This window comes from Helianthus annuus, chromosome 4, assembly GCF_002127325.2.
Source record: "Helianthus annuus cultivar XRQ/B chromosome 4, HanXRQr2.0-SUNRISE, whole genome shotgun sequence".
Taxonomy (NCBI): domain Eukaryota; kingdom Viridiplantae; phylum Streptophyta; class Magnoliopsida; order Asterales; family Asteraceae; genus Helianthus; species Helianthus annuus.
Window position 1 is genome coordinate 153,864,049 of NC_035436.2, and position 11,593 is coordinate 153,875,641.

At 35.3% G+C, this 11,593-nt stretch overlaps 1 protein-coding gene and 1 long non-coding RNA gene across 2 annotated transcripts; both read right to left on the reverse strand.

Moving 5' to 3' along the window:
- Nucleotides 1-13: 13 nt before the first annotated feature.
- Nucleotides 14-6,138, reverse strand: LOC110872631 (protein NEDD1). Its single transcript, XM_022121474.1, has 9 exons — nt 5,759-6,138; nt 5,529-5,641; nt 4,043-4,303; nt 3,770-3,940; nt 3,466-3,687; nt 2,441-2,935; nt 1,136-1,702; nt 392-583; nt 14-305 (listed from the first exon to the last, which is right to left on the reverse strand). The coding sequence occupies exons 1-9, from the start codon at nt 5,913-5,915 to the stop codon at nt 198-200; spliced, it is 2,286 nt and encodes a 761-aa protein (XP_021977166.1). The 5' UTR covers nt 5,916-6,138; the 3' UTR covers nt 14-197.
- A 3,169-nt stretch (nt 6,139-9,307) lies between these two features.
- On the reverse strand, nt 9,308-10,767 carry LOC118491650. The gene is made up of 3 exons (XR_004891704.1): nt 10,633-10,767; nt 10,011-10,067; nt 9,308-9,454 (listed from the first exon to the last, which is right to left on the reverse strand). It is a non-coding gene; the product is annotated as an uncharacterized LOC118491650 (long non-coding RNA).
- Nucleotides 10,768-11,593: the final 826 nt, after the last annotated feature.

The following is an 11,593-nucleotide window of genomic DNA, read 5'->3' on the forward strand; positions in this document are numbered from 1 at the left end:
CCTAGCACACCTGTTTTATGTTGAAAATGAATTTTCACCCATTTGAAACCATGCCACTTAACTTTTCTTTACACAAAAACCATCAGTATCTTTTAATATTACAAAGAAAATCACACTAAGAAAGATGGTTAATTTGCAATGAAAAAGCAAATTTAAATGATTTATAAAAACACGACACGCGAGTAAACAGCTAATGTTCACAGCAGCTGGCGGAGTTCCTGGTTTTCTTTGCGTAATGCTTTGATTTCCTTCATAAGCTCTGCTTGTGTTTCCAAAATTGAGCTCATTGCATTTGACATTTGCACCTACATGATGAAGAACACATAATGAGTGACAAAAATAACATAAAAAATTATAAAAAAATCACATAATATATTAGTATGTTAGAGACCTCTTGCATATGAAATTGCCTTAAAACTTCAATGTGAAGGTTTCTAACATCTTCATGAATGGATTTCTGAAAAGAAGCAAGAGCTTCGTCAAGCGTGCCTTGAAATAGTTGAAGTGAGAAAGAAGAAGATCCCTGTTGCTGCTGCTGTGAATTAGGATGCAACGGTGATTTTTGGGGTTGCGTGTCCATACCCTGTTGATAGTTCAACATAACGAATTAGATCGATAAAAAAAAAGCTTTTGAAAAAGGGCAAATCAAGCAACTAGACCCGCTTCTAGGGTTGCAAACGAACCGAACGTTCAGCAAACAGTTCGTGAACAGTTCGGCTGGAAGTTCATTTGGTTCGTTCGTTTAACAAATGAACGAACATGAACAGAGGCCATGTTCATTCATTTATGTTCGTGAATGTTCGGTAACATGTTCCATAGCTTATTAGAGTTGTAAACTTTTATATTTTATTTAAATACTTCAAAATTCTCACTAATAAATATTTAATAAATTATAGTGTACCCTATGTTTAATAAAATATTTAATATATGTTCGTTTTCGTTCACGAACATTTCTTTGTGTTTGTTTGTTTTCATTTCTATTCATGAATGTTTGTTTGTGTTCGTTTCTGTTCATTACCTAAAACTAACGAACAAACACAAACGAACATGAACATTTTCTTAATGAACGAACTTAAACAAAAAATCCTATTCGGTAAGTGTTCATGAACAGTTCGTGAACAAGTTATTCTCTTACATTTGCAGATGGAGTAATTCCCGATTCCGTGACAGCCGACGTCTCATGCCTTGGTGTAAAGCTATTCAAAATTTCTTCTCTCGTTTCAGGCCCTGTTTTCTTTGTTTTTGGGGACCCCATAGCAATAGATGTCCCGTCACTGTAAGCCGCATTAGTACTCATCCTCTCATCATAGCTTCTAAATCTCCGTGTTTGGGTCAACGCAAGTCCAGAAGAATCTAAATTCCCTTTCAAACCAAGTGAAAGAGGAGTAGAGCCAAACGGGATTTCTGAATAAGTCAACGGACTCTCTTGACTTGACGAGTTATCCCTGACCCGGAAATTAATACCCGTTTGGGTTGACGGCAAACTTAGGTCTTGAAGTCCCGCCATCATGGATCCTGAAGATAAACTAGACGAAGATGCCAATGTGGCAAAGCGAGAGGGTAGTGTCCCTTGTTGACGTGGACGCATAAATTTATCTGACACGCCACCCCAAGCTTCCGGAGGAGTTATCGATGACGGTTCATCGGGTTTTGATGATACGGGAGATGATAATGGTTGAGATACAGAATTGTGGTTGTCATCCTGTATGATTATGAATTGAAATTAATAATTATTAGTTTTTAATAGGATTAATTGCATAAAAATGTAACTAACCCATACACATTTTTATCAAGGGTAAGTGACCTTTACCCAAAAAAATAGTAAAATGCCATTTTCGTCTCTGAGGTTTGGCCAGTTTTGCGACTTTCGTCCAAAGGTTTGTTTTTCCACATCTGGATCCAAAAGGTTTGAAATCTTGCCATTTTCATTTGTCTCTTTAACTCCATCCATTTTTATCTGTTAAGCCAAGGGTATTTTCATCTTTTTACCTACTTGTTTATATATTATTTCTGTTTTTAATTTAGTAAGTGTATTTCAAAAGCTTGTACATAAAGTGAAAAACACCGAATTGCACTTTAAGTTAACAAAAAAGACGGAAATACCCCAGACTTACCAGAGAAAAATGGATGGAGTTAACGAGCCGGATGAAAATGGCAAGATTTTAAACCTTTTGGATTCAGATGGGGGAAAACAAACCTTTAAATGAAAGTCGCAAAACTGGCAAAACCTCAGGGACGAAAATGGCATTTTACTAACAAAAATGATTTTTTTTTTGTCCTTTTGTAACTGTTTACGAGTGAAAAAAAAAATACTGAATTAACCAGAATGAAAAACTGAGTAAATTGTTACTTTTTTATGAATTTGGTCCAGTTCAAACTGAATTTACATAATATTGTGTTAGTTAAAATATATCATATACTGGAGTATTAACTAGCAAACCTGTGCCAAAGTTGAGCCGCCAATATCAGTTGCAAGCGAGAATCTTTTCGAGTCAAAAATCGAGTGAGGATGATCACCGCCAACATCGGTTGCAAGCGAAAATCTTTTCGACGAAGGAAACAACAGAGCAGTCTTTTTATTAAAATCGTTTTTGGTTCCTTCAAATAACTTATCAAAGGACGGTGTAATCGGTTGAACTTCCACAAGTGGAGAAAACACCTCCATGTCATCTTTAATATTAAAACCACGCGACACGTGTAATCTGCCAACCCTTAAAGAGCTTCTCAATGGCGTTTCTTCCGCTGCTGCAAATGAATCATTACCAGAGTTACGGGACCCGGAAATTAAAGTAGCAGATGTTGTTGATGACGGAAGCGGGTCCGGCATAACAATCGAATCATCCACGGTACCACCCATGAGAGCCGTATCAGGTGTACACGTCTTTTCGTTTACAAAAATCGGTTTTGATCTTTGCCAGCATAAACTTGTGACAGCCTATGTAAACAAAATAACATCGAAACTTATTTTATATGTATATCAAATAAAAATAAGTAAAATGCCATTTTCGTCCCTGAGGTTTGGCCAGTTTTGCGACTTTCGTCCAAATGTTTGTTTTTCCGCATCCCGATACAAAAGGTTTGAAATTTTACCATTATCATTCAGCTCGTCAACTCCATCTATTTTTCTCCGTTAAATCAGGGGTACTTTCGTCGTTTTTGTTAACTTAAAAGGCAATTCGGTCTTTTCCACATGAAGGGCAATACTTGTACGCTATGCTAAATGCTTGTACATAAAGTGAAAAAGACCGAAGTGCCCTTTAAGTTAACAAAAAAGACGAAAATACCCCCAACTTAACAGAAAAAAAAAGGATGGAGTTAACAAGCCGAATAAAAATGGCAAGATTTCAAACCTTTTGGATCCAAATGTGGAAAAACAAATCTTTTGGAAAAAGTCGCAAAACTGGCCAAAGCTCAGAGACAAAAATGTCATTTTACTCAATAAAAATTAACCGGAGAAAGATTTACCTCAGAATTAGCATAAGCACGAAGAACGGTAATAGGTTGTGGCTTTGCACGCACATCGTAAAATACCACCTGTCCAGTTGTTGTGCCAGCTGCCAGTGTGTTTCCATCATCATGAAATGCCACTGAAGAAAAAGGTGACTCGTATGGCACGCAAAACGAGGGTCTTCTAACTCCCGAGTCAAAGGTGTATAACTTTTTATCGAGTCCGACACTAGCGATTATCTGCCAAACTCCAAAACTTTATATAAGATACCTTTTTGATTATTTTCTACCATAGAAAAAGTATGAAATAACTAGTAGAAACCTTGTCATTAGACGGCGAAAAACTAATGCCAGCTGTCGGTGCAGAATGTTGCTTTAACCAAGAAACTTTTGGGTTGCGACCCGTTGTATCCCATAGATGAACAGAACCGTCATCGCCAGCTGTCACTAAAAGATGCCTGCTAGCCCGTGAATAATCAAGCACCCGCAAGACCTGAGCTTGAACCATCATACAGAAATCTAGCACATCAGAAAACAGAAATATATATAACCCACAAACACCAATAAGAACTAAAAGATGAATAAGAACACACACCTGCCCATTAGGATCCTTGAGTTCGGTAGCCCTTGCACCCGATCCAAGATTGTGAATAATAAGATCACCACCGAGACTAATGGAAGCTAAATGTTCATCTCTGCAATTATATTTGACATCTGTTATTGTGTCTGTGTGACCTTTTAACCACTTTATACATCTCCTTCTCTGCAGATCCCATATTCTCACAACTTGACCACTTCCACCGGAACAAATGTAACGTGACGCTTTGGTACTAAAGCTGATAGTGAAAATAGACTCCTGCAGGTTAAAGAGCAGCGTGTCTCATTCATAAATCATAACGTAACGATTAACATGAAACAATTGAGACTAATTACCAGATAAATATACGTAAAATGCAAAACTTGGGATGCCAGTAAAATAAACAAATTCAGACAACTTTAGAGCATTCACAATGGATTCCTCATCCTCATCCCTATAATTTAGCGAAAACCATCTTTATCTCTAAATTTTCTTCATCTTTTAAAAACCTCCTATATCTCATTTCCCATTTCTATCTCTATTTAATTAAATAATAATTTATTATTCCCTTCTGATTGTTTTCTCGTTTTTTCCACTCACAAAACATGAGGAAAACTAGATGGGGAATGAATAGTGAATCCCTAAATATAGCCTATAGGAAATGGGAAGTTGCTACCTAATTTCAATCCCTATTTTATGGAATGGGACCTTGGTTTAAAAAAGCGTGAGGCGCTCCGAAGCGTTTTGGTTCCAAAAGCTTTAAGCGAAGCTTCAAGCGCGAAACGAGAGCTTTACGTATACGAATCGCTCAAAATAAATAAAAAAATATTGTACACATCAATATGACCTATTCTACTTGTTAATCAATAATAAACACAAAAACATGATTAAAGAACACACTTAACACATAAGAAACACACTTAAAACATAAACATAAAAATAATCTTTAATCAATAATCATCATAATCAAGTAAAGATAGCGGCTGATTATTAGGGTAAAGAAGTAGGGCCTCATTTAAACCCTATTTAAAGACTATTGGGCCTAAAAAATGGCCCAAATGTGACCTGATTGGGCTGAAGCGTCGCCTCAAACCATGGTCGCTTCGCGCTTAAAACTCGCCTCAAAACGCTTCACGTGTTGTGACGCTTCAGACCAAAAAAAGCGCTATTCCAAACGCTTCATCGCTTCACGCTTAAAGCTCGCTTTTTTAAACCCAGAATGGGACCTTATAATTGTCTCCAAATTATAGGGATTGGGATGTGATTGCTCTAGCATATCTTTCAAAACAACAAGGGCCGACAGCGCCTAACTATAATTAACTGTAACTTTTCTAAACAAATCTCAAGTCCTCCATAAATCTTGATTCTAAAACTGTATAATGCCAATCGAACAAACAGATGAAGCGCAAACCGCACACAATATCCACTCATCAGTGTCAATACTGAATTCAACTATTCAAGTGACAATTTCAAAACACAAAAAAAACACATATGCCAAAGTCACCTCAATATTATCACCACTATCAGTACCAGCAGCAGGAATAGTCCCCATACTCTGACCATTCTTCCGCCACAACGATATCCGCTTATCATCACCAGCACTTGCCACCACCAAATCTGATCAAACTCAAACCAATTATCCCAATTTACAACTACTAATCAACACATTACCTAAAAAACACAAACTTAACCAATAAAACAACACAAACCACAAAAAAGACAACAAATTCTTACTGGTGTGGTTCCACTTGACAGAATTAACTTGAGAACCAGGTGACGGCGTGTGGCTGAGAACACAGGGATCGCCGGGATCTATTGAAACGTCGAAGAGCTTGACGGTGTCGCCGCCGGTAGCGGCCAAGAGTGACATTGCTGGATCGGTGAAGTTCATGAGTGATTAGGGTTTGATGAGGTAATAAAGTTGTGTGATTTGGATTATAGCATGAAATTCAATTGAAATTATTATAATGAAAACAGAAAGAATTGAAGGAAATGTGGTGGATGATTGACAGATAATTTGAAACCCTAGAGCGAGAAATTTTTCAAAAAGAGTAACGGGTGCTCGGCGCCCGTGTCACTCACTCGGGATAAATCGCCCAAATTATTTTGAGTTAGGATTATAAATCAAATACATTAGATATGGAATGTTAATTTTTGTAACGTTTATTTTATGGTGTTGTTTGAATGTTTGTATCATTCATATATATTTCCTAACACCATGAAAAATGGTGGAGGAAGAGTTTTATGAGGTTTTATATGTAGTTATAAAGCCTTATACTATATTAATTTTCTATTCTTTTATTTGATCTCTAATTTATTAAAATACAGTTTTATTAAATTTAAAAAAACATTATTATATTTAACAAAAACATTACAATTATAAAAAACAATACATTTAATCTTCGTCTTTATCGTCGTTGTCTCTTTCTTCCTCTTCGTTTTATCTGTCATTCAAACCTCCGTTTTCAAAGTCCCCAACTTCGAATTCTTCTACTTCTTCCTCGGAGTTTTGTTCGACGTCGCCATCGGGTTGAATTGGGCGAATCGCCCAAGCATGCTCGACCAAATCCGCCTTAACGCATTATGTATTTCCTTAAAACGCAATAGTTGAGCATTTAAGATTCTCCCTTCAATTGTTGCTTGCGTTCCTTCAACGACATCTTCTGGAAAATAGTTTTTACATATTGCTTTTCCATCGTAAAGCATATATGACCCTTCGGATTTTTTCCTTATTCCACATACGACAAGGATTTCTAATAAAATGTCATCGTTGTTGAAGAACACCAAAACACCTCTCGATGTCCTTTCGCGAAGACTCTTGTGGTTTTTTAAAATATTGCCTTTTCACATCAAGCGTTTTAGAAAACGTCTTCACAATATTTGAATACTCCGGGTATATAGCATCACCCAAATAGTATCCATGCTCGTAGTCGTTCCCATTTGCATGAAACCCGGCTTTTGGTATCGTGCCAGAAATGTCGTTCATACACCCGGCGAGAGCAAAAAAAGCCGACCAAACCTAAAGGTCGTATGACGCAACCGCTTGTAAAACCAACATTGGTCCTTTTTGGTCACTGCGTGTATGTTGACCTCGCCATACGGTTGGACAATTATACCAACGCCATTGACGACAGTCCAAACTACCAATCATGTCGGGTATTCTATATTTTTCTAAATGCACCTCGTATATTTGTTGAAGGTCGTTCTAAGTCAGATTTCTCAAGTAATGTTTTCCATGTAACTGACATATACCTAAAAATTAAAAAAAAAAACTACATAACCGTAGTTTATTTGTATTGTACTTTAAAATAAATCTATTATCTATTATCTATCTATACTTTCTATAAAAGGAAAAATCTCAATGACATAAGAAAAGTTGATGTGTCAGCAGGAGAGGCTGTCCAACAAGGTTTTTCTTATGTCATTATTACATCATAAAGTCTAATATATAAATCACTTTAAAATAGATTTAATTTAATTTCAAACCACTGCCTTGTGTATTCAAATGTTAAAGGTCTGGCCCACATTCCAAAGGGCAAACCACTGCCCTTCTATAAGAAAGTAGCAGATGCTTCCTTTGGCAAACGTATACCTAGCGGCAGATGTTTTGAAATTGCGGGTAATTGAAATTCAAAATGCATGGGATATGTAATTTTCAATTAATGCATGCCACTCACTCACTTCTGTCAATCATCTTCTTATATAAACGTGTTCTCTACTTTTGTATTTTCAAACCACATTTCTAATGTATCTCTCCCTCAAATCCCTTCTTCTCAATACTCGCCATTTGTTCATAAAGGATAAGAGAAAACTGAAGCTCTCTTTGTCCCACTTTCAGAAAAATTGTTGGGGATATGTGGTTTGCCTTGATCATGGTAATGTGATATATATGATTACGTTTGTTTTTTTTTTTTGATTTTTGATTTTTACTAAAGTTTTGTTATCTGAGTTATGACTAAATGATGATTGTGAATGATCTGCTGCAGATGATGATGATGATGATTGTTCTACGGTTGTTTCCAGTGTCATTGTTCCAACATCGTTTAGAGTATGTGTTTTTTGCTACTCCAGTTTTGAAATTTTTAATTTTTAATTTTGAAGTGATATACTCTAATTCTCACTTTATATTTCAGTCTAATCACAGTTGTTTGAAATTCATACAATCTGCTGCGGGTTATTATAGGTTTGTATTAAAAGAAGCATAAAGTTAAATTAAACACAAAGAAAGATTATTAAATGTACATTTAAAATAATTTTTGCTTATGACTAAATGATGATTATATATGATTTTGGGCAGATGATGATGATGTAGAACCCGCAGTAGTTCCTACTAAACGCAAGAAAGGATCTGCAACTGCTGTAAGATAAGATTCTACCTTACTAGAGTAATGGTCTTTCCTGCCTTTTTTGTATTAAAAGAAGCATAAAGTTTAGTTTAAAGTAGCTCTTTATGAACAAAGTTAAGGATTAAGTATATGAGGACAGGGCTACTCTTCAACAGCTGAAGAAGTGTTTTCATGTACTGCATCTTTGTCTGTTCACGAGAGATCATGTTTCTAGAAACCTGATTTGGATGCATTGAGTACTTTCGTGGAGTTCATGGCGATTGTCGAAGATATACATTGATGGAGTTTAAAGCTAAAAGCACTAAATTTTAAGCTAAAAGCACTAAATTTGAACTGTTAGGTTCGTAAATTTCTTGGTGGTGTTGTTAGATTTTAAAGTTTCGTTGTAATTTTAAGCTGAATAAGTATTATTATGTAATTTTTAATTTTAATATCATCTGATTATTGCAGATCGGTACTTTTGATTTAGAAGTGAAATTGTCTCTGAGTTTAATTAGATTATGTCGAAGATATATATTGATGGAGTTTAAAGATAAAAGCACTAAATTTTAAGCTAAAAACACTAAATTTGAACTGTTAGGTTCGTAAATTTCTTGGTGGTGTTGTTAGATTTTAAAGTTTCATTGTAATTTTAAGCTGAATAAGTATTATTATATAATTTTTAATATCATCTGATTATTGCAGATCGGTACTTTTGATGTAGAAGTGAAATTGTAAAACGCCCAATTTTCACATTTGACAAATAACATAAACTTCATACAAATTTTTGAAAAATTTTGACATGACCCATTCATAAAGTAAACGATTTCCTGCTTTTTAACGAAATCATTCAAAATACATTCTACAACACTTTTCAAAAGATACTAAAATTAAAACCATACACACTTTACCAAAACATTCTATCCAAAATATTCAAAATAAAGTTTAAACTTCAAACTACTACGATCATCCTAAATACTAGTTTCACATTTACTACACAAAATGATTTTGACCCATTTCAAAAGATATCTTGAACCGGAAGCGCACGAGGCGACATAGTGTGTGTGTTCGGTTCGAGCGCGCCGCAATCAAGCATGTGATTTACCTATCATGTACAACAACAAGCATTCGTTAGTTCATAATACCAAACAAAAATCCGTAACATTTATCACATACTCTTATTCGACCCTTTTGCAATTTACCCATTTGTTGACATTTCTTGTGTAAAGCATTCTCTCTGTTTTACATTATTTCCGTTAACTTTCTTTCTTTCCAACATTTCAACATCATTCATACATACATCCATCCGACCCATAAATAATGAGTCCATACTCAAACAATATCACTATTCATCATATATGTCTAAATCATCCCGTTTGCAACGAAAACTTTATCTTACGTACTTGACATAACTTTATCATTTTTGACCCGTCTACAACAAGTCATTACTAATCCCTTTCACATTCTTCTTTCCGAACAATTTTTAGTACCACTTGAGTGGTTAATATACATTCGATACAATCTTGCTCCTTAACTGTTTTTCTAGCAATCAACGTATCACAACTTTATCATAAACAAACATACAACTCAACACTAAGATTTATTAACTAGCTATCATCCGTAGAACTAAATAAAGAAGAATTAAGTTCACATGAACTTACCGTGATCCTGAGCTCCTTGTGCTTTTGAGTGACTTGTTCCTTCTTCTTTCTTATTTCCTGAACATCATAACTTTATTCATTTAGCTCCCATTACTTTCACATTCTTTATTATTCAATACGATATTTACAATTTACATACATTCCCACCATGATTACACCTCATCAATTTAGCAATTTTTCATACAAAATCGTATCTAAATTCACTTAGACATTTCATCAAACACATGGTGTGCATATTATCTACAAGGCATGATGTACAAGAAGTTATAGCATGTCCATCCAATCTCATCAATGGTTAATCATAATCTTTCATAACAATAATCATTACCCTAATCCATAACTTACTATTTTGACTATGAACAAATGGTTCAAATCAATTATTCATAACAATTTCATCAATCAACAATCAACAATCAAATTAACATATAAAACTTCACAATTGCTAAACATTACTTGACATACAAGTGGGTTTTGCCCTAATCATGCTCATATTCGAAATTTAGCATCTATTGATGTCTAGACATTCATAGCAACCATTAATCATGTTGAATTTTGTATTACATTCACGAATTACACAAAACCCACATAATCAAACATCATAAAATCACGAAATTTCACTTACTTGAGATCAAGAACACTTAGATAATCAGGATTCTTAGCTCATGCATTCGATTTTCCATTAATCTGGCTTTCAATTGATGGAATCTAGTGATTTAGGGTTTTGTGAGGGAAGGAATCCCCCTCCTGGCTTCTCACGATCGCACACACACACCAGACTTGTCTGGTTTCTTTTTTTTTTTTTATCATTTTATAACCTTATTTACACATCTAGTCCCTCATCATTTAATCCCCATTCACTTTAGTACTTTACCTTCTAACTTAACCATCTTTCTTTTACTAACTTTTATTTTTTGACATAATCCTATTTTTATTTTTATTAAAATATCACTACACATTATACTTTTAGGTCATATGAGAATTTGGGGTGTTACAAGTCTACCCCCCTTAAAGAAGGTTTCGTCCCGAAACCTGAATACGTACCGAATAACTCTGGGTAATGTTCTCTCATTTCATCCTCCGCTTCCCATGTAAGATCCGATCCTTTTCAATGTTGCCATTGGACCAACACTTGCCGAACGGATTTATTGCGGAGTTGCTTCACCTTAGAATCTTTTATTGCCACGGGCTTTTCAACATAATTTAACTTCTCATCTACTTCAATATCATCCAAAGGCACGTATGTCGTCTCATCCGCTAGGCACTTCCTCAATTGCGACACATGAAAAGTGTTATGAATTCCATCCAACGCGGGAGGTAATTCTAACTGGTACACTACCGCCTCGACCCGAGCGAGTATTTTGAATGGTCCAATGTATCGAGGACCTAATTTTCCGCGTTTGCGAAAACGAATTATTCCCTTCCATGGAGAAACTTTCAATAAGACATAATCTCCCACTTGGAATTCAATTGGTCGCCTTCGCCTATCCGCATAAGACTTTAGTCTATCTTCCCGCTGCTTTTATCCTTGATCTAACCATATCAATCTTTTCATTTGTCTTGGCTACTACTTCTCTTGACGCGAG